The 25,822-nt window shown below is 47.5% G+C and overlaps 13 protein-coding genes across 13 annotated transcripts; 5 read left to right on the top strand and 8 right to left on the bottom strand.

Moving 5' to 3' along the window:
• Nucleotides 1-128: 128 nt before the first annotated feature.
• Nucleotides 129-1,661, top strand: V8C40DRAFT_229845 (uncharacterized protein). Its single transcript, XM_083212569.1, has 2 exons — nucleotides 129-304; nucleotides 372-1,661. The coding sequence occupies exon 2, from the start codon at nucleotides 560-562 to the stop codon at nucleotides 1,424-1,426; it is 867 nt and encodes a 288-aa protein (XP_083079065.1). The 5' UTR covers nucleotides 129-304; nucleotides 372-559; the 3' UTR covers nucleotides 1,427-1,661.
• A 54-nt stretch (nucleotides 1,662-1,715) lies between these two features.
• V8C40DRAFT_260409 (uncharacterized protein) lies at nucleotides 1,716-2,660 on the bottom strand (the record flags this gene model as incomplete). Its single annotated transcript, XM_083219141.1, has 1 exon — nucleotides 1,716-2,660. The coding sequence occupies one exon, from the start codon at nucleotides 2,658-2,660 to the stop codon at nucleotides 1,716-1,718; it is 945 nt and encodes a 314-aa protein (XP_083079064.1).
• A 1,015-nt stretch (nucleotides 2,661-3,675) lies between these two features.
• V8C40DRAFT_279282 (Saccharopine dehydrogenase domain-containing protein) lies at nucleotides 3,676-5,374 on the top strand (the record flags this gene model as incomplete). Its single annotated transcript, XM_083221202.1, has 4 exons — nucleotides 3,676-3,847; nucleotides 3,901-4,057; nucleotides 4,108-4,180; nucleotides 4,238-5,374. The coding sequence occupies 4 exons, from the start codon at nucleotides 3,676-3,678 to the stop codon at nucleotides 5,102-5,104; spliced, it is 1,269 nt and encodes a 422-aa protein (XP_083079063.1). The 3' UTR covers nucleotides 5,105-5,374.
• Nucleotides 5,375-5,457: 83 nt separating this feature from the next.
• On the bottom strand, nucleotides 5,458-7,187 carry V8C40DRAFT_229843 (uncharacterized protein). The gene has a single exon (XM_083212568.1). The coding sequence runs from the start codon at nucleotides 6,926-6,928 to the stop codon at nucleotides 5,612-5,614; it is 1,317 nt and encodes a 438-aa protein (XP_083079062.1). The 5' UTR covers nucleotides 6,929-7,187; the 3' UTR covers nucleotides 5,458-5,611.
• Nucleotides 7,188-10,135: 2,948 nt separating this feature from the next.
• On the bottom strand, nucleotides 10,136-12,137 carry V8C40DRAFT_229834 (uncharacterized protein). The gene is made up of 3 exons (XM_083212567.1): nucleotides 11,770-12,137; nucleotides 10,944-11,672; nucleotides 10,136-10,874 (listed from the first exon to the last, which is right to left on the bottom strand). Exons 1-3 carry the CDS (start codon nucleotides 11,989-11,991, stop codon nucleotides 10,341-10,343), a joined length of 1,485 nt encoding a protein of 494 aa, XP_083079061.1. The 5' UTR covers nucleotides 11,992-12,137; the 3' UTR covers nucleotides 10,136-10,340.
• Nucleotides 12,138-14,771: 2,634 nt separating this feature from the next.
• Nucleotides 14,772-15,899, bottom strand: V8C40DRAFT_8644 (DUF3425 domain-containing protein). The gene is made up of 2 exons (XM_083223540.1): nucleotides 15,711-15,899; nucleotides 14,772-15,647 (listed from the first exon to the last, which is right to left on the bottom strand). The coding sequence occupies exons 1-2, from the start codon at nucleotides 15,820-15,822 to the stop codon at nucleotides 14,878-14,880; spliced, it is 882 nt and encodes a 293-aa protein (XP_083079060.1). The 5' UTR covers nucleotides 15,823-15,899; the 3' UTR covers nucleotides 14,772-14,877.
• A 418-nt stretch (nucleotides 15,900-16,317) lies between these two features.
• On the top strand, nucleotides 16,318-16,990 carry V8C40DRAFT_260405 (uncharacterized protein; the record flags this gene model as incomplete). The annotated part of the gene is made up of 2 exons (XM_083219140.1): nucleotides 16,318-16,387; nucleotides 16,458-16,990. The coding sequence occupies 2 exons, from the start codon at nucleotides 16,318-16,320 to the stop codon at nucleotides 16,988-16,990; spliced, it is 603 nt and encodes a 200-aa protein (XP_083079059.1).
• Nucleotides 16,991-17,029: 39 nt separating this feature from the next.
• Nucleotides 17,030-18,066, top strand: V8C40DRAFT_229831 (uncharacterized protein). Its single transcript, XM_083212566.1, has one exon. The coding sequence runs from the start codon at nucleotides 17,211-17,213 to the stop codon at nucleotides 17,571-17,573; it is 363 nt and encodes a 120-aa protein (XP_083079058.1). The 5' UTR covers nucleotides 17,030-17,210; the 3' UTR covers nucleotides 17,574-18,066.
• A 7-nt stretch (nucleotides 18,067-18,073) lies between these two features.
• V8C40DRAFT_260403 (2EXR domain-containing protein) lies at nucleotides 18,074-18,790 on the top strand (the record flags this gene model as incomplete). The annotated part of the gene is made up of 1 exon (XM_083219139.1): nucleotides 18,074-18,790. The coding sequence occupies one exon, from the start codon at nucleotides 18,074-18,076 to the stop codon at nucleotides 18,788-18,790; it is 717 nt and encodes a 238-aa protein (XP_083079057.1).
• On the bottom strand, nucleotides 18,765-20,362 carry V8C40DRAFT_229826 (SDR family NAD(P)-dependent oxidoreductase). Its single transcript, XM_083212565.1, has 6 exons — nucleotides 20,076-20,362; nucleotides 19,636-20,011; nucleotides 19,488-19,582; nucleotides 19,395-19,426; nucleotides 19,106-19,341; nucleotides 18,765-19,042 (listed from the first exon to the last, which is right to left on the bottom strand). The coding sequence occupies exons 1-6, from the start codon at nucleotides 20,125-20,127 to the stop codon at nucleotides 19,027-19,029; spliced, it is 807 nt and encodes a 268-aa protein (XP_083079056.1). The 5' UTR covers nucleotides 20,128-20,362; the 3' UTR covers nucleotides 18,765-19,026.
• Nucleotides 20,363-21,297: 935 nt separating this feature from the next.
• Nucleotides 21,298-21,821, bottom strand: V8C40DRAFT_229824 (uncharacterized protein). Its single transcript, XM_083212564.1, has one exon. It carries the CDS (start codon nucleotides 21,678-21,680, stop codon nucleotides 21,345-21,347), a length of 336 nt encoding a protein of 111 aa, XP_083079055.1. The 5' UTR covers nucleotides 21,681-21,821; the 3' UTR covers nucleotides 21,298-21,344.
• V8C40DRAFT_229823 (HAD family hydrolase) lies at nucleotides 21,788-22,352 on the bottom strand. The gene is made up of 2 exons (XM_083212563.1): nucleotides 22,001-22,352; nucleotides 21,788-21,920 (listed from the first exon to the last, which is right to left on the bottom strand). The coding sequence occupies exons 1-2, from the start codon at nucleotides 22,300-22,302 to the stop codon at nucleotides 21,812-21,814; spliced, it is 411 nt and encodes a 136-aa protein (XP_083079054.1). The 5' UTR covers nucleotides 22,303-22,352; the 3' UTR covers nucleotides 21,788-21,811.
• Nucleotides 22,353-22,891: 539 nt separating this feature from the next.
• On the bottom strand, nucleotides 22,892-24,864 carry V8C40DRAFT_229820 (uncharacterized protein). Its single transcript, XM_083212562.1, has 2 exons — nucleotides 24,040-24,864; nucleotides 22,892-23,992 (listed from the first exon to the last, which is right to left on the bottom strand). Exons 1-2 carry the CDS (start codon nucleotides 24,818-24,820, stop codon nucleotides 23,319-23,321), a joined length of 1,455 nt encoding a protein of 484 aa, XP_083079053.1. The 5' UTR covers nucleotides 24,821-24,864; the 3' UTR covers nucleotides 22,892-23,318.
• Nucleotides 24,865-25,822: the final 958 nt, after the last annotated feature.

Here is a 25,822-nt window from a genome sequence, read left to right as displayed (position 1 = left end):
AAGCCGTGCAAACGACTTCCCCGATCTCCCCGGTTAGCTGCAGAGTCTCGTTCCCGTCCCTGCGGGGTATTCTCCAAACTACAGGCACTGATGCATGATGCAAACTTCCCGGCTCTACAGTTACTAATGTAATGACCAAGGACAAATCCTGATGAATGCTCTGATAAACCATAGCCAAAAATGGCGATATCAATGACAGTGTCCGCGATTTCCCCGTGCCGATTCTAGAAGCGATTGCGTGATTCATCTTCTGTTTCATGTAAGAAACAAGACCTGAGCGATTTCGTCGGTGTGGCCTAATTAGGTATGCAGCTTGCAGATTTTCAGAATACTGCTAGCAATATGCCCATTGGACTAATAATGCGCTTAAGTTCGTTCCGCTTGTCATCAAATTGTTCTCTATTCCCATGGCTATCGTATAATCTTTGGATTGGGTGAAAAGGCATCGCTCGCGCCAGAGAACTATAAAGAAATAAATCTTCCTGGTCTTCATCCGCACACCTCACACTCAGCAATACCAATCTCTTCCTTACCATCAACTGAAATACCTGTTGCCAAGATGATGCTGCTGGAAGCCCTCTATGTGGCGATGGGCTTTGTTTCCATCGCTGCTGCGGGTTCTGTTTACCAACGGTCCGTCCATATGGTCTATGCTTTGAATGGCGGCTTGGGCATTCCCTCGATTTCAGATCAGCAATACTTAGATGCCTTTGATGAGGCTGAAGTGACCGCTCTCGTTCCTTTCTTTCTCAATGTTGCCAATCCCTCAGCATACGAGAGTATGATTCACAGCGTGCAAGCCAGAAATATCACCATAATTCCTGGAATCGGGAGGGCACCTAGTGCAGGTGATATGGACAGCCAGGTTTACCTCGACATGGCTGCCGCTGTCAAGCCGTACACCGACTATGTGCGCATCGAGAATATGCAAGGCTTCTACGACACGTACGGCAAAGCTGGCACTCAAAATTTCATAAACTACTGCCGGACGCTGGGCTTTAAGCATATCATGATGAATCCATGGCCTACCACAAGCAACGGAAGTCTTGTGTCATTTAACTGTGCAGAGTGCGATTCTGCATTCAATTCGGTAATTGTCAAGAGGAGTTCACAATATGTGTTGGATCCCAGCCCACTCAACTGGCACGTTGACATTGGACCAATTGATCAAGTTCGGGCTTTAATCCCACATATTCCAGTTTTGATCAATTATGAGAGCCCAGGTCCGCAGACAATTCTCACAAACGAGGAGAATCAACAAAAGGGCTCCTCTCTCGACGCTTTCAAAATTACTATTGGGGACATCACTGGCCAATATGATTCATATAATTTACACTGGGCTCCGCCGTTGACTCAGTCTTACAACTCAATTGGCTTAGGGACATGGGATTGGATCGCCAATGAGCTCAAGGCAATCACAGCTTAATGGCAATTTATAGGCTCATCACAGGATATAGGAAGATTTTATCAGTATATATGATCAATTTTGAATACTGATGTTCTCCACTACCTATGGTCGTATGTGCTTGGAAAACAGAACGAACTCCCTGAAATCGTACCCGTACTTAGGATGCGAAAGGCGCTTGTAGAACAGCGACCAAAACATAACGAATTTATTCTAGATATAAAATGAAATAATATTCTATCAAGTTTAAACTGCTCCTAAACACTTCTTGCTGTCAAACTATTAAATATCCTCATGCGTACGCTGATGCCTATGCCTTAACCCATCCAGGCGCGCCATGTGCGAGCAACTCCTTATCCGTCCAACTCCACAACTCGCCCGCTAATTCGTCGTCCTCCGTAAACTTTCCGCGCATATTTGCTTTCCCTATCGGCTCATAATATGCGCCGTTCTTCACATCCTTGCTAACCGTGCACCAGAGTTGTGTCTTCACGCCTTCCTCAGGGGCAACTCCAATCAAGCTCACCAGGGGCCGGAGAAAAGTCCGCATCAGCAAGCTTGCATCCTTCTTCCCTTTCCAGATTTCAGTTCTGACTATGCCTGGGTGCATTGACAACGTAGTTATGTTTGGGTACCGCCTTGCAAGTTCTCGAGCGAAAAGTACTTTGGCCAGCGTGGCTTGCGCATACAAGACAACGCCGCCAGTACCCTCCATAGTTGTCTTTAGTTTGTTAAAAGAGATTCCGTCGCTAGTGCCTTCCAGGCGGTGATATGAGGACGATACAGAGATAATTCTAACGTCGGCATTGAGTAGTGCCGCTGTCTCCAGCAGTTTGGGCAGCAGTAACTGCGTCAGCAATGCATGGCCCAGGTAGTTGGTTCCGAAATGCACTTCGTATCCTTCTTTTGTGAGCGAGGCCGGTACTGACGCTACACCGGCATTTAAGTGCAGGATATCAAGGCGATCCGCCTCGGCATTGATTCGAGCTGCCGCCGTCTTGACGGATTCCAGAGAGGCGAGGTCTAATTCCAGGAATTCAATGTTGGCGGATCGAGCCGCGGCGGAGCTTGCTTTGATACGTTCAATAGCTTCTTCAGCTCTAATCTGAGAGCGAGCTGCAAGATAGATCTTCTTGGGGCCGTGCTGGGCGAATGCTGTTACGGCTGCCTCACCCAACCCAGAGTTTGCTCCTGTGACGAGGCAGACTTTTCCGCTCAGCGATGGAATGTCTCTTTCCGGATTGAAACCGCCCATGATTCTCTTATATCAAGCACAGTTCCAAGAAAGTTTGTCCGTGGTGTAAAACAAATATGAAGGGTGAGATACGGAGAGCAGTTTGACTGGACAGGCGACTGATCAAATCAAACGCCCTGGTGTAACGTATAAGCGTTAAATAGTATGCAGTCTAGAGGTAATTGGTATTATTAAACGTTAGAAGCAAGAATTGTCAGGGGACCTAAGTTATAAAATATTTTAACGGGAGCTGTTGTGGTGGAAATGAAGTATGCAGTTGGCTGACAAAACTATCCCCTGACTGGCAACATCTATAAACCATCATCTTAGCGCTCAATAAAAGACGAGTTTTGTGGCAAATGCCGAGTGGAAGAATTTCCGACTCGAGTCCAGCGGACGGCGCAAAGTTTGTCCACCCTCTCTCCGCTCCGCAAACAATTCAAATTCCGCAAATGTTTTGATGCTCTATAGACAAGTCTGTGAAAGTTATTCAAAATTCATTATAAACTTATGTGAAGCTCCTCGCCGAATTTATATGTTTCCTGAGGCTTGCGTTGATAACAGCGACATTGTGAAGGCAACTAAACCGACACAGAGCAAAAACATTGTACACATAATAACACTTTGGGGCAATCACAAGAATTGGCAAGTTCCTTTTCCAGCATGAACAGAAATAAATAGCTTCAAACTACATATCCAACAAGATGCTTATTAAATGCATAATTTCCTCTATATAATCTGCGGATAGATATTAGGCCGAGTGCGGACTATGAGGATTGCAGATCCGCCACAACTTCAGGTGCATGGTTCTGGGGCTACTTCGGTACAGATATAGAGTAAAATAAAACTTAATATTTCAATATCAGAGGTAGCGGTGGGCTTATGAGGCCATTGATAGGCGGAGAATTAATTATAGGGGCAGATAAGAAAAGTAAATATATATAGAGCTACAGTGTAATGATATTCTTTCTCTCTTATTATATACTATCTCTCTATCTAATTTGTAGAGAAACGTCTCTTGAACTTGATCTAGGCCATGCAGCGGAAGTACGACATCGTGCTCCTTGGAGCAACAGGCTTTACGGGAGGCCTTATGGCAGAATACATGGCTGCCACATTTCCAGGATCCTTGCGATGGGCGATTGCGGCCCGGAATAAAGCAAAGCTCGAAGCACTGGCCAGGGAATTTAAAGTAGAAGCTACAGGAGGTGAGTGTGTTCTTAAACATTATAGCTATTTGATGATAGCTAATTGCATTTAGGATCCATTGTCGTCCTGGATGTGAACTCTGAAGCAGAGATCCAGAATCTTGTGAAGTCAACACGAGTCATCATCAACGTTATTGGTCCATACCCAACAACTTGTGGACCTGTAGTGTTCAAAGCATGTTCTGAAAACAGTACTAACTATGTTGACTGGTACGAGATTCCAAGACGTCACTAATCGATGTGTCCTAACGTCCACTCAGCGCCGCGGATATGCCCTGGGTACAGGATATGATCAGAGAACATCACAAATCAGCTCAAGCTTCAGGTGCAAAAGTACGTCACATGTTCACTTAGGTATTCTCCAGTAGTCAGTATTGCTTACAACACCAGATGATTGTCACTTGTGGCTTGGACGCTGTGCCGCCTGATCTAACAACATATCTCGCTGTGTCTCACATACGCAAAACCTTCAACACGCCGACACGCGAAGTCATTGTTTCATTGCAAGAGATGAGAGGTACCATCAGCAGCGGCACTATCAACTCAATGGCCTCTGTTTACACATTATACGAACCAGGCCGCTACGCAGAGGCGACCGCGCCGTTTGCAATCTCTCCCCGTAAACCTACAAGCGAGAAGGCCAAGACTAGCCTTTTTCCAGGATCTGGCTTCTTTGGGACACAGATTATAGATGTCCTCGGCCGTATAGTAGCAAATGAGGGACAAGGGAACGATACAGCTATTGTCGGACGAAGCTGGGGCTTGTATACACCAGACGATTCTAACGCCACGACCAGCGGATATGGGCCTAATTTTCACTTTTCCGCGCGACCCCGACTACCCAGCACTATGCGCGATTTCATCCGTGTTCTGCCTCTTATCAGTGTCGGTTTTTTCCTAAGCTTCTCTTTGACAAGATTTATCCTCACTCGATTCATCTACCCAGAGGGCTACAGCCCAGACCCCGAACGGCTCAAGGACCACAGGTTCAGCTATCGAACACTGGCAGTGGCCGATACAGGAGACGAGTCAACGGCGAAGAGGGCTATAGTGGACTTCAAATTTCAAGGGGATCAGTATAAGTTTACTGGCATCGCAATGGTAGAGGCTGCTGTAACACTTCTTCAAGGTGGGACAGAGGCGCATCGGCTGGGCGGCGGTGTTATGACGCCGGCGATGCTTGGAGATAAGTATGCCGAAAACTTGCAGCGTCCAGGATCAGGCGTGGAAATTTCGATTAGAGCAGAGGGCTGGTAATATGCAGGAGATGTTTTAGAGATATTGGACATGTAGATAGAGCATGTAATTTCCCCATATTGTGATTAATCGACTTTCTACCCTATAGACCTTTAGTTATATCTAGTCATGGGCACGCTGGCCTAGAATAGCCTTGATTTTATGTTTATTTTGGAGTATTCAAATCCGACTTCTCGATAATAGGATTACAGGGTACATAGTCGATGTCAGAAGACTTTGGACAGAGCCGCCAAGTTGACCATAGTCGAGGCAATACTAAAGATGAGCATCGTCGTACCTCTGTGCCGGCCAATATCGATCACGTTTACGGTGTATGCATTGGAAGCGGCTACTTCAAAGTAAATGTAGAGTTTTACCAACTTGAGCTCTATTCAATATATAGTAGTAGCCCTCTTAAGTGCATTGCCCTGCATTCTCAGATATGTCCCATGGCCGTCATAAGCACCCGACTAGTCTCTGTCCCTTTTCTCCGCCGAACCAGCCTAACGCCGCATTTTTGCCTCTCATTTAACAAGTTGTTGCATCTCCAAGCCCATTGTCAGTAGCTGCCAACAAAAACTCCATGAAACCAGCACTGGTTGCCCGGAGGTTGGAGTTGAACGTGGAGACAGTGGGGTAGAAGGGGCATGACGCAGCGGTGTTCTCGAAACCAAACTCGACAGTGTATGCGTGGATGAGGTTCTTGGTGGGATCAGCGAAGTGTCTTGAGTAGGCATAATCGTCGCTGGCTCCCGATGTGGGATACAGGTCGGCCGACTGGAAAGACGTGTAAGACCTGCCGCCACCAGCAGTCAGGGCTGAGGCCACGCGCTTGGCCACGGCGATCTGGGTGTCAGAGTCCGCCTGGGGGATATACTCGCCATAGCCCCTGCCGGGCGAGGGAGTGTCGGTGAGAATACCACGAACTTTGCTGTAAGTGCTGTTGAGGAAGTTCATGGTGGGATACGAGGACTGGTTCTCGTCACTGCCCCAGCTCCACAGGACGTCGCCTGCATATGAGTGAAGGTCGATGTACCAGCGGATTTTGGAGTGTGTGTCCATCACCCACTTGATGTTCTTGGTCTCAGGCTCAGAGAAAGCGCTGGTTCCGTGGTATGTCTCAGAGCTAGGAGAGGTTGAGGCAACGCTTGACTGCGCCGAGGAGGCGAACAGGTTCTTGAAGTCCCAGAGGAAGTCGAAGTTGCGGTTCAGGTCAACTCCACCGTTGGGGTTGCGGTTCTTTCGCCAGCAGCTGTTTGATGACTGGTCATAGGCCACTCCATCGGGGTTGCTCAGAGGGACGAAGACAATTCCCGCGGCAAGGGCTGTCTTCACCTGAGCGTTGGTGTACGACCTGGATCCGTACGTGAGTCCGACGTTGTTCTTGTTGGCGTACAACAGATCGGAGATGAAGTATAGGACGCTATCGGCGGAACCGCGCTCTCGAGCGTGGATGTTGCCGTTGAAGTAGACACGATAGGCGTCGGTACAATTGCCTCCAGTACCACCGACTCTCGCTCCGACGACAGTTGCACCATTTTGAGTCTTGTACGGAGTGTTGAATGTCTCGATTCCGTACGTGTTCGCGAGACCCTGTAGGCCACTGATAACCTCCTTGGTGTTGAGAATCGTGCCGATTGAAGCGGATGAGGATTGAGTCCCCAGTCCTCGCGGTGCAGTTGCGCCGCCACTGAATCTATCGCCTGAGCCAATTGGAGCTCCGTTGCTACCCTGGCGACGGACAAGAGGCTTCAATCCAGCGGCATCATCTCGCTCGTGGGGCAGGAGACATCCCGAGGACACATTGGAGAGCGCAAGAAGCGCGAAGGGGATAAATGTCTTCATCTTGGGGTATCACTGCCTTGATGGATGGATATGAAGGTAGAAGTGAGTGTGCTACTTGGTTGTCCTCTTGAGCTGCTCGATCCTATTTATATAACGATCGAGGGCATGTTATGATTTCAGATTGATGTACGTTATGTCAAGTCTTGATAGTGGTGTCACATCGAGAGGAAACGGCAATCCGCCTTCATCTGGAAGCTCGAAATAGCGAGGCCCGCAACTGCCAAATGGAGATAGTCCACTGACCCAAATGTGAAAACAAAAGTATTACTTAGGACTTCCCTTGCGTTGACTGCCGGCCACCGGCTCGTATTATACTCCGTAGAAACAAAAGTGCCGATTGCCCCGCTCACAGAGGGATCTGCATCTCATTACAGAACGCACTCGGCACCTACACTGCTCGGATCGTGGGGGCTGTGTATAAGTGGCGTGGGAGGGAGGGGGCTGGTAATGACGGGGCTGGAGATCGAAACGGCTGTGCGTTGTCCGATCAGTCTCTATCCCTGGCGGTATGCATTTCCAGCTAGTTCCCTTGGCAAATGTCAAAATAGTAGTTCGCGGTATACGAGTAAGAAGTCTCAGCTCGGACCTCTCTGTCGTTGCCAATGAAAGTGCATAGCCTACTTTGTTTCGACTAGCACATACCGACAACCGTAGTATACATCAAGTAATTAACTCACGATTGGGTGAATCAACTGCAAGGGATCTTTGTAAATGAACACTCTGCAAGGAATTTTTGTGCATTGACATAGATTTAGATACCGGGCAATGAACACCAGGATAGGAAGGTCACGGAACCAAGCGCTCACGACTGCGGGTTCTCGATCACCATAGAGCTTGAGATTGCCTGGCAAATCGGCGCCCTCCGATGTGTGAATAGATGCTACGCAGTCACCACATTGTTGCCGAGACACGCGCTCTCTCTCTTCTAGTTTGGTAGGAAGCTCCGATTCACTCTCCTAAACGGGCAAAGGCAAACGATACTTATTGATCAATGTGTGAGGCTGTTGTCAAACCGACTCGTGCTGCCGAGCGCTTCTGCTGTCGTCATTTCTGTTTTGCCTGATTGGTGCTAGTCGCTCGGCCAGTAAACAAAGTGGCAGCTCCGTTTTTAGCTTAACTTATTTATGATTATAAGTTTAAAACTATAAGTTTATCTTGCAAGAAACTGTAGCTTGGTCTCTGACTGGTGTGGGCATATGACCCGCTTAGGAAGGAGAACCTTCGAGACAAGAAGCCACTGCATGCATGTGGTGAGAGGGGCCAGCGATAGAACCGAGGTTTCATCCTGTGAACTGTTCAACTGTCCGTTGTCTTATACCAAACTATTGCCTGTAACCACTCTATCGCCGGGCGTGCTGCTATGTAGGTAATTCAGGCTGCGCCATGCCCCCGCGCCAGCAGAGAAATCCTAGCCCGGCCACACAACTCATTACAGCAGCACTGCCATCTTTCTAAGCGCACGGCTGCGAGATCCTATATGAGGGGAAACAAAAAGTTCGAGTAACATCGGATATTATGTCTATTGGTCCCCACTGCGTGGGTTAACATACAGAAGTACCGAGATGTGATACACGAGTATAGGACATTTAAGGCAGCTGGCGCATTTCACGGCCCACAGCATTCCTTCATGCACGTTTTCTGAATCATTCTTTCGGGCGCTCTTCATCATCTGCTCCGTATTATAAAGATAATGAGGCTGAGAGAGCCGCTGTACCAAGTGATTTTGACAACTAAAACTACGTCAGTTATAATCAGCTCTGTGGAAGCGAGACTTTCTCAATAGACGAACGTCGCTTTGGCGCCCGATATCCCACCACAGAAAAATATTTCAATTCTGGCCAACGCGACAGTGAAATTGTCGGAATGGAAGCAGACAAGCCGCACAGCTTCACAGGATTAGCGCAATGCTCAAGATATTCTCCCCTTCTCTCCGCCTGGCCATATTCAACTTCGTAAAGCATCCCCTAACCGTCGAATTCACTGTATTTTTAACAGACAGCTTACCCTCACCAATTGATGCTGCTTCATACAAAAGCAGAGTAGTCACTATCGTAGCTTCTGTCGCGAAGCCCCCAATAGCGATTATCAGCCAGATAAGATGTGTCGTCCGACCTTCGGTAATGTTGGACAGGACTCATTCTCTGGAAAAGATCGCTGGCACTACCCAATACCCATTTCTTGTCTGTTCAGGTTTGCGACATGAAAGATCAGCCCAAAGTTACCGTAAAATTAACGCATCCGTACTATAAAGCTGCGGTTTGGAGTAGAAAAGCTGGGCCGGCGTGAGAACATTATACTTCAGCCGACATAATGTGTTAAGATGCCATAGCATTGTATGTTCTTGTGCGCAGACAAAAGAAGTGCGTGCGGTGAGGGAGTTGTGGTGAGACCATGAGATTATCGCGTCTCAATTGCAAGAAGCTGAGTAATAACCATCATGACCACTATGATCAAGTCAGAGCCTCACGATACTCAGCTGCATCTTGCATACTCAGCCGAGAACATGGGTTTGCATGCGGTCATCCAATTAGTACATGCAACTAGATCTTTAGTTCATGTTCAGCACAGCCCTTCTCGCTGCGTACATACTATGCATTAAAGTTGGTGTTGCATTGCTGCCTTTAAATCGCCGCCATTGGCTATATTTGTTGATCGTTTGTATCTGATGAGATTTCTATCAATATTGATGTCGACCTTTCTTTCGCCACATTGAAGCAATCGTCCACTCAGCAATCCAACCTCATCATTTCCAAGTGCAACTGTCAGATACCCAAGACATTGAGCTTCATTAAGCCTGCAATTTATGAGCCGCTAAACCGTGACCAACAAGGAACCAGGCTGGTTCGATTACTTCCCAGTTTTAGCACAACAACAAAACCACGCAGGATGAGAGCAGTTTCTTTGCTAGACTACCCTACTAATATCGCCCTTTCTTACGAGTGGAGCGATCCTTCAGGGAAAGGCCCATCCAAATAAATGGCGGACTGTTGAGATCTCGTACAATCGGTTCAACTTGTTCAAGGCCTTGAATGTGCAAATTCAACTTGACAGAAGGAGAGACAGAGAGCTCTGGGTTGTCGCCGTATGTATCGACCAAAATAATACACAGGAGAGAGGTCAGTAAGTATCACCCATGGGAATCATATACTCTTTACACAAATCTTTACATTGTACGACGCAGCTAATCGCAATTAACCAGTGAACAAATCATGGAATATGTATATAGTATAATTCGTTACGTCGGAGATTCCGAGATATGAAGCCAAAGAGCACCGCTGTAGAGCTTATTGTTTGTAAATCACGCCCATGAACACGGAGTTACGATGACAATACAAGAGCCGAACTAATATACAAGCAATCGTTATCCAGGGCCAACATCAACACACAACCCGAAGTTCGTTTCTCAGTACGTTCAAGCGTCCTTGAAGTCGTTGTCAATTTGTGCTTGGAACTTGGCCCATTGCCCTTTCACCCTACAAGCCGAACTCCAATAATTTCCCTTTTCGTCTTTTCCAAATATGAACCAGCCATCAGCAGGCTTGATAGGGCCGTGATTTTCCTGAACATAGGACGGCCTGCACGGTACATCGCTCTTGGGTGATTTACGGGCGGGGGCAAAGTCGAGGTCAAACAGACCCGCCTTGGACCAGTTGGAGAAGCCAATCTGAGCCATAGTACCGTCACCAAAGACAATAACAGGAAGGCCAGAGTAAGACGTCCGCACCATGTCGTGATAAGCTTCATGCTGTTCACGCGTTCCCTGCTCGTTAATGGCGCGACGGACCTGGCGAGCGAGCCAACTCAAAGGCTTGGAGGAGACATCGCCTGCCTTGACTAGCACATTGGCCCATCCGTAGGCATTGCCCACATAAGGATGTTCAGCTGAGGGTGGAATTAGATCGCCTTCGAAAGCTTTACGCAAAGACATTGCTATAGAAGTGGCAACCTGCAAGAAATGGAGTCAGAACTGTTGTCATCATAAGAGAAGGAGAAAAGCATAATTGCTGAGACTGACTGTTCTATCGGAGTTCATCTCCGTGGAGCTAACAATACAGCGAATGGTCCAAGCCGTCAAGATGTCGTTCTCGGTCAAGAACACATTTGAAGCATCTTCGCCTTTCGCAATTGCTTCAGCGCGGAGCTCCTCCAAGGCCTTATCTAGCTGCACTCGCCAGTACGTTTCGGGGATGCAAACCATGCGGTTCTCTTTGGCACGAACAAGCATATCAACGCCATATCCGAGACCCCATTGGAGCAAGCCGCCGAAACCAACCCGTTTGTCAGACAAAACATGCTGTTCCGTGATTGGACGGGTACCTTTTGCCATTGCGTCAAATGGATCCGTATCAAATCCGCATGGCGTCGGGATTTGGTCCGTCTTGCCCCAAAGCATGGAGCTCCAGCCTGCCACGACGTACTGCATTCCCAGGGCATCAAATGCAACATGTTGCCACTGCAGTACCACGATTGTCTTGTCAGTAAAGGAGTTGACGCGCAGGCCCAAGACAGGACGATCAGAAGTGAGGTAGTCGCTGATTCCTCCAGGTCGGTATCCGGCCTCCCAAGCCAAGTCCGCTAGATTATCTGGATCACCTAAGACGGCAGGCCGAGTACTGGGTTGCGGTATCTTGGAGGCTGCCGGATGGGAAGCGGCAGGCATGCCATGATCAATGTGAGCAAATGCAATTGGTGGGCGCTCAGCTGTGAATTCTGCGGGAATATGCCATTCAATCTCGCCAGCGGCCTAATCAACGACGCGAGTGTCAGTGTTGGTGTGCTGATGCGTTTATATCAGCCTCAAGATGAACTGCAGGAAACTGATCCGATGCAGCAGCCCTCACATTTTTCCTAAGCCGGCCTCCCAGACGTTGCCACCCCTCCCGTTTGACAAGTCCTTCAAGAGACTCACGAAGTTTCTCTGGATCAAGCACGTCATCGAAAACGAGAGAGACCGCGACGTTGTTGCCTTGCACAAGCGGACTCTTCTCAAAAAAATGTAGTGGCACGATTCGATCGCCCGGTATGTGCGCCGGACCAGGCTTTCGTCCGAACAAGTAGTCCATTTCGATTTGCCGGGTAACTAGATTCACACCAAGAATGGTTTCGTTTCTATCTCTCTTTTGCGTTGAGAGAATATAGTAGTACTATCGGTAATCTGTATGCGGGGCTCTTACAGAGACTCCTTCACGGGTAAAGCGGTCCGTAAGCCAGATTCGGAGTACTGCTGCAGACAAATCTTCAAACAGCGCGCAGTGCCGATTGTTACCCTTTATGGATTTGGGTAGCTTATTACTGTTGGCTTTACCCAGTGACAACGAAATTAGCTACGGATGATACGAACCGTGAAGCTGCAGGTATCTCTCTTTAAGCCCTGTCCAGTCCCACTATGTCCTGAAGGGTCTTGCAGCCGCAGCCATGCAGCAGCCATGCCACAGGCACGACGGATCTCCATGCCGACTCCTTTTTTCTTTAATCTGGATCTTTTTAATAGCCAAATGCCAAGACGTTGGTGAAGATGTTTAGTAAGAAGTTACGAGGAAATGTAGTAAAGTTGACGCGGTCTGCCAGTCAACCAGTTCCATTGTTCATGACACGAATAATGCTTTTACACTTAACGATGGTATTCCCAATGGTATCCAAAAAGATTTTTTTCTGTAAACTAGGTTGTCCGCTTATTAACGGAGCCTTAATAATAAACTATTTTTTTATGCTAAAATTGTACAGATGATTGCGTAGCTGCAGAGCTTCCTAGCAACACGAGAGAGGGAGGAAGCTGTTAATCTCCTGACTGGGGGATCTGTACAACAGATTTGCCTTGCGTTTTAACGCGGTTCCTCTGTCCTGGAACCTTAATGGCAGCAAAGGGGGCCAGGTCATGGGAGCTACTTCTCGAAGTCATGTGCTGGATTGAAGAGTACCTACCTTATTGCCTATGACAACACGGCAATGTTGGCAACATGGAAAGAGTATATCGGCTTGTCCAAAGGTGTACATATATATTCCTCTCGCGTCTCGATTTTTTCTCTTTTCCTCTCCTCCCATAGCACCACCATCACTCCCACCATGTGAGTATTCTGTTTGATACGGACGTTCAAACGTTGGGTTGGGCTTGGAACTAAAGCCATCATGTATAGGTACCAGAGAGCTAGACAGTCAGCTTCCGGCCGACGTTTGGCTGCCTGTAACGCGACACGACGAGCTGCGGCTCGATTTTTTGCCGAACGTACCGACGACGCCCTCGAGGAGTGGCAACTCGCCATTTGGCGAGAAATCGCGGCCCGAGCCGCCGAGCAGGCGTTTGTGTGCGGCTTTGCCGCACTTTGAACGTAAGTCCCTTCTTTTCTTTTCTTATATCCCGTCTGCACAGCCTTGCATAATCTGCCCTTGCACCAGTAGATAGGCCGGCGATGTTTGGTCGAGTGATCGAGCGGAGGCACCACTGCCCGAAAGTTCTGGCAGTGGCCCAGAACGACAGTCAGGCACCTTTTCGCGGTGTTCTGGATAAGTAGGCAGCCCGAGAGAGCTTGCCGAAACCAAGACCTGACTACAATTACTTGTATGTAGCCGTTGAAGTAGACTTTGTAGATTCTTTTCACTTTCTTCTATGTACATAAAGCAAAGACTTATAATTAAATGTAATTATTACATCTCATTTCCTGCCAATGAGGCCGAGTTCGAAAGACAAGATGTGATCACTGATCACGGTCAGCCATGTTACTCATCATATAATTCCATCGGAGAGCCCTGTGTCTACCAGCGAAGGCCTTCTCGGCAACGCACTTCTCGGGCGATGAATCTCGATGGGCTCCGGTCGCCAGTGGCCCAGCTTGAGCAGGCGCTAAGGGATGTATCGACAAAACTACCGATGTCGCCTATACTGAGGCCATCTGGGTGTGTGGTCAATCGTCGAGATCAACCTTGGCATCACTTGCGGCTGTGCAATGAGATTAAAGTCCCTAGCTGTGAAGTACTTGCCCCAGCTTGGATTCTTCTTTTCGAACAAACATGAGAGCGAAACCCATGATTCGAGGCGCAAAAGCCTCCACAAAGATGGGGACAATGTCCACCGATCGTACCAGCTTTACAACGTTCGAAAGGAAAGAACCGAGCCAGGCTTCGACAACGGAATCAGCGACTTATACAGACCCGACCCGACAAGCAGAGACCCAGATAATGGGAGCACCGACAAAACACCGGGCCAATACACGACCGGGAAGAGACGGGTATTTTATTTGTCAATGTAGAGATGGGATCTAACCGGACCTCATATTAGACTTCTTGAGCAATCGATTTTCTCAAAGAAATGGTATAGGGCGTTCAAAAATATGAACTGGTGATTGGATTGAGTATTATAGACCCAGACGATGTTTAAGTGAAAGATTGAAACACAACCCCACAAGCCATTGAGGAGGCCAGAGATTAGCTGACCAACACTGCGTTTCTCGCATCTACGAACTCGCAACTGCTTCTCAAAAATACACCGTCTACTCGGACGCAGATATCACATTCGGAGAGCAAAAAAGAAGAAAAAATACATACAACAGCCGGTATTCGCTAATGGTCACCCACTTAACTACTAATCTGCCGGTTAGAGACTTGTCTATGGGGGAGCAGACAGGATCCCGAATTCTTCTCTACCTATGGTCGTATGTGCTTGGTTCTGCCGTAAGATTGCTTCTTCTCCTGAGCGTAGCAATTGAGGAAACGGCCAATCTCTGCTTTTACCTGGCGCATCCGGCTTAGAGAATAATGGTAATGAAATACGGCGGTACTTCACCAATGCATCCTTTATTACGACAAACCATGAAACTTGGCTTCTCTTATACAGTATGTAAAACTACATCAGGATTCTATAACAGGATTTGTCTGAAGTTTATGATGTCCATGTAATGGCGAAAATGAAAGCTGTTATTTACATGTATCATATTCAGTATCGTTTTTAGACATTGTCAGAGAGAAAACAAGTCAGCTTCTCCACGCTTCGCCCGCCAGTAATTGGTTGAGACAAGCACCTCGTGGCAACTCTTTAACAGCCACAACCACTTGTTAGCAAAGCTCTCTGACACTTCCAAGCCATACGGATCCCAAGGATCTCCCCAAACCATAATACCAGCTTTTCCGACGTCGCCAATCATGTCTCTACAGAAATCATAGTCATTGTAAAGCCCCTCATAGCGTAATAGAGCATCTCGGAGCGATGGAATGGGTAGAGGGTCGATGTAAGGATAATGAATCTGAGATTTCTGGAGACTTGTTGGGTGAAGGCTCGGTGGTACGGAATATGTGTTGAGTGTTGCAGCTGGTGCATTGAAGTACGAGATTGCATTTTGATCTTTTATTGTCTCCAAATTGAGATTAAGTGCATCCATGTTGTATTTAATAGCCCGGAAGCTATTGAGCTGTGTCACAGATAGGAGTAGGTCAGACGTTGGATTGCCTTGTAAGAGACTACAGTTCACAGCGTAGGCCAGCCGATCCATAACCGCCCTGGTCTGAGCACTGTCAAGGAAACACACCAGGGCAGGCTGAAAGAGAGAAGGGGTTCCAGGCGGAAATCCAATGAGCTCAATACCTGTTTCGCCATCAGCACACCTGCTGGTGCTTTGTGACATCGGCATCAAGGAGACGTGACGATTGACAAGTTGAACATCCGTCCTAGGGCGACCTCGGGATCTCCGCTGGATCCCTGCCAGTTCCTCTCGTCGTAGCTTGCACTCTCCTGCTCGATGGTAAGGAGCGCGAACAAAATGCATAGCGGAGAAATAGAGCAGTAATCACGTACTAGAAACCCTCTGATTCAAACGATTCTGCAGCTTTCGTCGAACTCTAGGATTCGCCGCTTCGGCCTCGTCTTTTCTCCCGCCTTCTGAGCTATTTCCTAATTGTGTACCCATACCAGAATGGCTTATTGTGTCTCTGGCGTTGTTGTGAAGGGTACTTCATCGCTGCGAAAACGCGTCGTCATTCAGACGGACAAAGGGCTATGTCCGAACGTCGCATCGGGATGCTGACGGATTTTCTGCAGGGCTAATACAGCAGGGACGAACTGATACTACAGTGGCTTAGAGCCAGCTTGTTCACTGTGCTGACCGAATTTTGATTCGATGTAAACGCGGTAGTGGAGAATGATGACACAATTATAGTCGGTCTAATTAAGATAGAAGCCAGATGAATCTTGCCGGTGGAACACTCGATGTGTCTATAGCAATCCGTATTGGGAAGACCATCATACCTCTACAGGGGATGAGAAGTAACAGTAAACTACTATTTGAGACGGATTGTATAGTTGACAACAATATAAATACATCGATTCGTCCGTCTGGTGTCCTCGCTCATAATGATGTGCATCTCGCTCTGTTCTTCTCCTTGACTACCTGTATACCGCAGCAATGTTCAGCCCTAAATCTACAGCAACAGAAGTTGCAAAGGCTTTAGCAACACAAATTCGTGGCAAGACGGGTGAGACTACTTCTAAAACATGACTTTCAGGCTTTGAGACAAATATCTTACTATTATAAATTACATGTAGTGTTAATCACTGGCGTAAGCCCTGGAAGTCTTGGATCCGCTACGGCTATGGCCATTGCCTCACAACAGCCACAACGCCTGCTCCTTGGCTCGCGCACCATGAAAAACATCCATTCTGTCATTGCTGATATTCATTCTGTGTATCCATCGACTGTTGTGGAGCCAATATTGATGGATCTATCATCGCAGAACTCTGTTCGTGCTGCAGCAGCAGACGTTAACTCACGCATTTCGAAGTTAGATGTTCTCATCAACAATGCTGGAATTATGGCTGTGCCAGATCGCACACTGTCTGAAGACGGCATTGAAATCCAGTTTGCGACCAATCATCTTGGCCACTTCTTGTTCACCAACTTGATTCTCAACAAACTTCAAGCTGCAGCAAAAGATTCTAAGAAAGAAGGAGACACTCGCGTTATTAACCTCAGCAGCAATGGTCATCACATTTCGCCAGTTCGATTCAGTGACTGGAACTTTGAGAACAAGACCGTGCTTCCGGAAGAACAAGCAAATGAAGAAGCATACAAAAGCTGAGGCCAGACTTTGGAATGGAGCAACGGATATGAGAAACTTGTAGCGTATAGCCAGTCTAAGACAGCCAGTATTCTTTTCTCTCTCTATTTGCGAAATAACTTGGTCGAAAGTGGGATATTGTCATTCAGTGTGCATCCAGGAAGTATACTACGACTCTGCACCTGATAGCCAGTGCCTCTTGATATGTTTATGTAGGCTGACAACTTCTTTTCTAGCTATCATGACAAATCTCATCCGGCACATGGACTTGGCTAAACTTCAAGCCTCCACTAAGAATCCGCCAGCAGGAGGAAACGCCCCTGCCCTCAAATCTCTCGATCAGGGTGCCGCAACTTCAATTTTTGCGGCCTTCGATCCATCACTAAATGGTGTGTCTCAAACAATCTCCCTATGCTGTTGCATAGTTCATTTAGCAGGGTACTTACCAATATTTCTAGCTGAATCATCTATATATTTGGAAGACTGTCGTAATGGTATTGCTGAAGCTTACGCCAGCGACCCCGACTTGGCAGCTAAACTCTGGAAGCTCAGTGAATCTATCGTTGGGCAAAGCTTCTCGTTAAAAGTAGAGTCTGATGCATAGGCATTATTTTGTCCTGGTTGTGCATTTGATCGGTAACATCGACAAAAAGAGACCTAGTCCAGAAGGAGGGAAGGGCACATGTGAGTTGGTACTGCTGTTGGTGGTGGAAGAGGCCGGAGCGCATCTCGGAGGAGTCCGGTGTATGTAATTGTGTCGTGGAAAAGTAGAGGTACTCAGTAGCGGCTATTAGTGCTCGGGTTGGCGGCCTTATTTTAACCATAAATTCTCCATCTGTGTAATCTTGGCCAGATTGGCAAGGAATGCAGGATTTCATTGGTGAGCTTGGCAGCGGAGCTGAACAACCGCAGCCAGCCGATCAGACTTACATCCCTGACTCACTCACACGGCACTTCCATTTTCCATCCTCGCATTCATCGCCAGCGTTTTCGTGCCCTGCCTGCACTGCATCTCCTCTGCCTGGCACAAAAGATACTCAAAATATCCTCAGCTCTCCTTTCCAGCAGACTAGGTGTTCTCTTTGCTTCCTGCAATCTCCCCACATGTCCTTCTCCAGCCTTCCCTTCGAGCTCCGCTCTCGCATCTGGAGCTTGGCCGTGGTGCCTCGCCACATGACAAAAGTGCACGCGAAGAAGAGCGATGGCAGCTTCAGCAAGAAGCAACGCCAGAAAGGCAAAGACATCCTCTACGAGACCACGTCAACGCCGCCCCCAGCACTCATGCATGTGTGCCACGAGTCTCGTCAGCAAGCGCCCTACCAGCGCGCATTCACCGCGGGAACCGAGCCGCGCTGGACGTGGGTCAACTTTGAGCTCGACATTTTCTGCGTCTCGAACCTCTACGCCCTTGCGGACATTGTCTCCCACCGATCTGAGGTCCAGCGGCTTCAAATTCGGACTGACGACCACCCTGACTGGTACGAGTCAGCCACCAGATATAATGGGTTGTCCACTCTCTCCAAAATGGAGAGCCTTAGGGAAATTCAGGTTGTGTTGGAGCCTGGCGACTTGATGTGGGGAGACGTGTTCGCGGATTATGGCTTTGGATGCTGTCCTGAAGACAACATCACGTTCCTCGACGAGGGGTCCGGCCTCGTGCTCACTGGCTCTCAGCTAAAGATGGTTGGCGACTGGCGGATAGTTTTCTCATTTGACAGCGAGGGAAACCCGCCCGACCCGGATAGACTCTCGGATGAGATTGATTATGCCCTCGACGATTTTTGGCATATGACTTTGGCACAAATGCATGAGCTGAATTGACAAAGTATGTATTTGACAAATTTCTACTATAGGTATTAATAAGGATAAGAGATCAAGAAGGCTGAACGCCAAAAATGATCCTATCATTCACCACTGGCGTCCTCTTCTTCATCCCGTCTGTCGGCTCAGGTGGCGCGCCGCAGTCATTCGCTCACCCTAGAGAATTCCTTAAAGTTGCATGCCGAGGTGAGCGGTAACTGAGAATTTTCTGCAACTCCATCTGAATGAGAGGCCATTTAAGAAGAAAATCCACTAATCGCGTTGGTCAGCGACACGAGCAGTCCTCACCAGCCTGAAGAGTTAGAGTATACTCACCCATCGACCAACAGGGCCTCGCCACTCATATACGAGCTCATCCAAGAACTTAGATACGTAATTCCATTGGCGATTTCCTCAGGCTGGGCAAATCTTTTCATTGCTGTTCGGTGCATCGCCTGGTCTAGAATGTATTGCAGTTCTGGGCCCTCGTTTCCTATGTCAATGGTTGTGAACGTGTAGCCTGGGCAAATCGCATTGATCCGTATGCCTTCTGAGGCATATTGGTTGGCATCCTATCATGAGATATTAGAAACGCCCCATATAATTCAATCAAGAGGAAACTTGCGCTTTTTGTTAGGCCTCTAATGCCATGTTTAGCTGGAAATCTAGTTAGCTTTCATAACATCTTCGGCGCATAATACTTTAGATGATGCTATACTTGTAGAATAAGCCGTTCCTGCTGGAAAATCTCGGGTGCCGAATCCGCCCCAGACAGATGACATGTTTACAATTGTACCTCGAACTTTACCGAACCTAGATTCTGGTTAAATTACTGTCTCGTTAACGTGCCTAGAGATGCCGCCCACTCTTGCTGAACAGGTTCTTGTTTAAGCATAATTTTGATCTGTTCTCTTTGTGCAATCCACATGCTTGTCAAGTTGATATCAATGAGGTTCTTGAAATCGCTGGTTGAGACAGAAATGCTGGGGGCCAAGGGGCCTGGAGTGCCGACATTGTTCACCGCATGGTCGATCCGCCCAAATGTTGAATAGGCTGTTTCAATAGCCTTGATGGTCGAGTCTGCATTCGCTGCATCAAATTCAATTGGCAAAATCTCAACGTTCGGGTACAGATTCTTCAATTCTTGCGCCGTTTGCTTTAATGTGACGGTATCAACATCAGCGATGGCAACTTGGGGGCTTCCATATTTCGCAAACGCGAAGGCAGTGGCCTTTCCGATACCTAAGATATTATTAGCTGGGCTGTTAACATGGGGGATTGTCATCGCCATATCATCAGTATTTACCGCGTGCAGCACCGCTAATGAACGAGGGGCCATGCAAGAATTTAGTAAGCATTGTGATGTGAGCGAGGTATGCACCGATATATTACGATCTTCGATGAGTATTACTGTATGTCACAGGTTGTGAGAGAACTGTTTTCATGGCACACAATATTTGAAGGCAAGCTAAGCGAATGCTCTTTATACGTGCATTTGATAAGAGGAATACGAGCTGAAGCGACCGCTTTTAGCGATCGCTTCTTTCCTGCCTCAAGGGTGAATAATTTGTTTCCAACATCAATAAGACAGACTAAGATTAATTGGGCTGTGTCGTATACTCGTAGGATTAGAATGGTGGACACATTTCTTAATACCTGTTAATCAATGGCGCGACTTGGATGGGCAGCGCGGCCATTCGCACTTTGGCGGATGCGGGAGGGAATGTGGCAGCTAAACACACGCGGAGAGCGGACTCCGTTGTGGACCAATCTGACATCCCTCGTGCATGCATTTCGATCAAAAGCTACATGTATTATAATAGTACTAGGAAAGCGGCAAGAGATACTTTTCTCTAGGTGAGGAAGGGATAATGATCACCGGCCCTTGTGTTGAGAAATTAGAACAGTTTTGGCATAGAAATTTCCCCTTCCAGTACGTGTAACCATACCCAAGCAAAAAGAGGGGCGGATTAGGCTTAATTTGCGGGAGGGAAGATAGCGTCTGCCCTTGTGGACGATTCAGAGTATCAGTTGCTGTCTTTTGTAATAAGGCTTATCTGCTTTTGAGTCTGCTGATATAGAGGTTCATATATAATTGGGTCGAGCTAAATCGTGGTGAGTGTTGACGCTTTCATGATGGTAAATGCGCTTGCGTTACTGCTGAAGATGGATCACGGCGATCGTCTTACCCGGAACACATTAGATTACTGGGCTAATGAAGAGCCCTTCTCAGTAAATCTCTATAACATATAACATAATGAACTTCTCTGAAACATTGATTTGAGTTTCCTCAATTACTTATGGCGAAGGCACACGCCGCAGTTGACATATCCAGCTTTGTTTCCATCGCACCACCAATGCGACATTGAAGAGCTATAAGATAAGCATTGCCAGCTGGGGTGGTCTAAACAGCGGGCCGCGAGTCGATCAATTGACTACGAAGAGTATCTCGTTTGTCTGTCGCTCTCCACCTATAATGCGATGTGCAGCAAGATGTTTTCAGAATTGAGTATTTTTGGAATCTTAGCTGGCTATCTAATGTCACTGCCTGTTCTTAGCCCTTGTTCCCGAGTCATTAGCCAATCTGTTCTCCAGTAACAACAGTATTCTGTCTGATACCGGCTTGCTCAGCCAACGTCACCAAGGCGGAACGAAGATGCCGGAGTGTGGCTCTTGGATAATCTCTCATGAGATGGTTGCACCGCCCCTGTAGGTGAGACGCAATTTCACGGAATACTGCCTCGTTTTCTGAGAGTATCCAGAGTGAACCGCTCGTACTCTGTGCGCACGCTTGGGTCTTTATTGGTGGCGTGGCAGTCGGGCTTGTCGGTGATCCTTCACCCAAATCTCGGCCCGAGAGTGAAATCAGGATTATTTCTTCGTCAATAGGGCCTACCATTTTCGTAATCATTATGAGACGTGGCCGACATGTGGCGCTTTTTAGCAGCGCAATTAAAAGCCATGCCCATTCTTTCAGCAAGAAACTGCAATCCCTCTTTAGATGCCTGCAGGCAGTGTCGTAGTTCCCAAACCAAGCCAATGTCAATACTCTCCATCGTCAGCCGGCCCGGAGTGGAGACAAAATGCGGCTGAACTCAATGGTCGCCGATGCTCAAATAGCCTGGGAGTTGAGCCATGTGTCGTATGATTGGTATTTGTTGCCCAAACAGGAGCTTTTGGGAGTCCTGGGCTGTGGGGGAGTACATCAAAGCGACTAACTGCGCATCCAAGGCACCCTTGATATCCGAATCGACAGAGTCACCAATCATACATGCTGTGTCGAGAGAAGCGTCGAGCTTTTCGATGGCGTATTGGAAGATACGGCGATCAGGTTTTCGATATCTAGCTTCCTCGGAAGTGATAATGCGATCGATCAGATGCTGCATGCCGATGGCTTTGACTTTGGCTGTCTGGCCTTCGATCTGCCCATTAGTGATGATGGCAATGCGGTATCCATATTCACGCAGCCGGGCCAGAGCCTCGATGCTTCCTGGCGTTGCCCTCCGATTCTTTCTATAAACTGCCTTGTACATGTCACGGAACTTCTGGACCCCGTCAAGGCTGGGTTCTGGCAAGCTAAGCGATGAAAAAAAATAGATGAATCTTCCGGACGTCGGCCTCTTCGTATGTAATCACCTTGTCTAGGTAAGCATCATAGGCTCGTTGAAGAGCAAGGTTATACTTGTCTATCAATTCATCAACATTCTTCTCCGTGAGTGTAGTATAATTCCTCTATATCGCGGCTATCGCAAGGCGCAGCGAATGATAGTGGTCAAACAGCGTACCGTCCAGATCAAAAATGACAACATTCATCCGTGTTAGCTCCATCGCGAGTTTTCGTTGCGCGCTGAGTGTGAAACAGCGGAGAGGGATTGCGGATGGGACAGGTAAAATAAACCAAGGGTGATTGTCTAAGAAGCTATCGCCAAATGCACAAAGCTTCTGTTGAACCCCGTAACAATCGATACCTGGTTTCAAGCCTTGTATCGGAGTAGCCACATATTTCGTACCCGCTGGTCTAAGCTCAAGTAGCGATTTAATTATCTACAAGTATTCCATCCCGAGGAAGCTTTGAAACATGATGGAAAGCCAATTTTAGTCCTTTGACAAACTCAGATTGCGGCCACCAAAGCACAAGAATTCTGATAAGCTACAAGGTCTTGGAGGGATACTCGCCAAGCTTCTTCATTACGTGCTCAATATATCTAGCCCCTACTGCAATGCCATCTACGGCCCGACAATTTTTGCCATCTCCGAAGTCTTCGTTATTTGGGTCCAAGCACCTTAGGCATGTCTTTCCAGCTTTGTTCTGCTTGGTGCCCATCCTAAGTCTCGAGACGCCTCTCGTGAATCGCAGAAACCTGTCTTTCGCTCTGTGAAGGGATTTTAGTAGTTCAGATCCATTAATATTACAGCATTTGTGGCTTCCTTTGCTGATGATTAGTATTCTCTCAGGTCGGAGATTCTTAATCCATCACTTCACTTTAAACGGATCTTTCAGGTGCTTGCTGTGCTCTCATCGATTGTTCTCGTGTATAATTATATCGGCCTAGACTGTCAAAGATTCAACAAAACTCTGCTCTCTCTTAATCTGCTGCAAAGAGATTGGCCGGAGCACTGTCTCTGATAGTCCCAGGCTAATAATCGCATCAACATGTGATGTGATATGCTCGTTGACCGTCTCATATACCACATCGACGCCGCTAGGATATCCACCGCGGCTACATACCACTCCCTCCCACGCCCCAATCACTCGAGGTTGTATACTCATATCCCATGTTGCTCGCCAAGTAACAACAGACTGCCGCAAATGACCAGTGATAAACTCATACTTGAATAAAGCTGCCAGCCCCTCTCGTCCATACCATATCTCCATCATCTTGAGCTTGGGCATGTGACAAGCTGCAGATGCTGCTGCTTGAAAGAGGTCCATAATCTTTGTAGGACATGTTGTGGGCGCTAGAAGCTGTGAAGTAAGGGTAAGATGGCTTAGGTTTGGCCAAGTTGAACACTCAGAGAAAAACTCTGTAGCATCTACCATGTATGACGCTGAGAGAACTTCTACGCCGAGATTCACTCGGGCAAGCTTCCGACTGAGATGAATAGTGGGAGCATGGGCCGGCGAGTTTTGTTTTAGAAAATAGAGTGGGTATTGTTGGTTGGAGTTTTCAAAGATTGTTAACTTGCTCAGCCCTTCGGTAGCCGAAAGAAGTGCAAGCAACGCTGTGAAAATGTTAGTAGCTGGAAAAATTCAGTGATGAATTACTCACATCCATTCCAGGTCTCGTGCATCTCGGGAAACCACTGCATCCATATCTCATAGTGGAACTCACGTAGGTTAGGAAGGTGGGAAAGAATCTGGGAGACCGTAAACGTCTCCCATCGGCGATAAGTCTGTAGCCTCATTTCAAGGCGTGTCACGGCCGGAACCTTTGGTGTCTGCGCCCAACACTTTCGTTCATCCTTGATGGGGAGAAAGACATGTCCAAAGAGACGATCGAGACTTCCTTTTGGTGGGATAGACCCCAAGGCAGTCGTTTCCCAGCGGTGCTGGTCGGGCTCCTCGCTTCTGGCGATTGATATCGGCCCGACCTGGTGTCCCATAGCGTCTGGAATAAAGGTTAGGTACTTGAATGCGTGCTCATTATCGCTCTTCGAATACAGGCTAATGTCGAGGGTCAGGCTCCCATTTGGCTCCCACGTGGCCAAAGCTGTGAACAGCGACTGGAATAATTCCAAGATGAGCTTGTTCTCGCTTTTGCTTGTCTGAAAGCCTCTAGAGTCAAAAGAATTGCACTTGCGGCAGTCGTATCGCTCAAGCTCTATACAGAACCATATATAACGCACATGATCCCGGTTGCGCTGCGTCATGGCATTGAGTTGGGCGATGCGCTGGGACGTGACTCGTATATATGCAAAGTTGCGTGGCTCGATAAAAGCCTGCCACTCCCGCGACACGACAGCAGCATTGGATACTCTGCGGTTCTTGTCATCTGTTAGGGCTTCAAGAATCATGCATTTGATTTCGGGAGGGAACTGAGACCAAATCATCTTGACGTAAGTAGTGTGTGAAACGCCTGGGATGGCTTACTCAGTAAGTTGATTTATCCATGAGGATTCCTGACTGTGGAGGGTAGGTGGCTTCTTATAGTTGAATTTGTGCGCATTGTGCCTTTGTCGGAGAAAACCGGGGAAATATTCATGCGATCAAGGTTACAAGGTGCTGATACTTGCGATTTTTGCCTCCCTCCAAACCCTTATTATATAGTGCGTTTGGCTCAGTCTAAGTTGCTACTTTAGAAGTATAATTTCGATATGATTAGGCATCTGTTGAGTCAAATATGTGCAGCTTTGAAGGCTACAGCCGCGAAGATGCAGCCGTAAAGTGACGCATAATTGAGACAAAACTTTATCAAGGGAAATTTTTTGAGTTTCTCCCGCAAAAGCTTAGCTAGGATGAGGGAGCTGAGGAAGCTAAGTATAAATTAACTTTAGTACACTAGGGTTAAACCTTATTAATGTTATTCTTAAGACGCATTTACACACCTAATAAGTGAATTATGGTGCTAATACTACCTGGTACGGTTTGGCACGTTCACATGTATAATGAACATACAGATATACATACATGGACCAGATCAGTAGACAACAGGACTAGTTCGTGGATGCCAAGCGCCCGTCTCTTGTTCATCCATAAAGACATCATAGGTGTTCCGGCGACTCGTCATTTTGGCAAGTTAGGCTTTTTAAACCACGGAAAACGACACTGTATGCGTGCTCATTCGGTGACACTCAACATTCGACTCATATGACGATTTATCTGAATTCATCTCTGCATAAATTTCCCGGTCACTTACATCAGTTCGAGCAGTAGACTCTTGACGATATGTAGGATTGCCCCGAATATGACTCTTGACCAATGCGAATTGAAGTTAGATTTGTTCATTAACCCAGCTTCGGCACACTGATATCTGCCCAAATTCTTGTACAAAATAAGCCGTTATGGGCTTTGAAGGATGAGGCGCCGGTGGCGAGAGCAACTTTCGTCGTGGG

Source organism: Trichoderma camerunense (assembly GCF_050948025.1).
Source record: "Trichoderma camerunense strain CBS 138272 chromosome Unknown V8C40scaffold_1, whole genome shotgun sequence".
In the NCBI taxonomy this organism is placed as follows: domain Eukaryota; kingdom Fungi; phylum Ascomycota; class Sordariomycetes; order Hypocreales; family Hypocreaceae; genus Trichoderma; species Trichoderma camerunense.
Note: the sequence above shows the minus strand (reverse complement) of the source record. Positions and strands in the feature narration are given on the sequence as shown.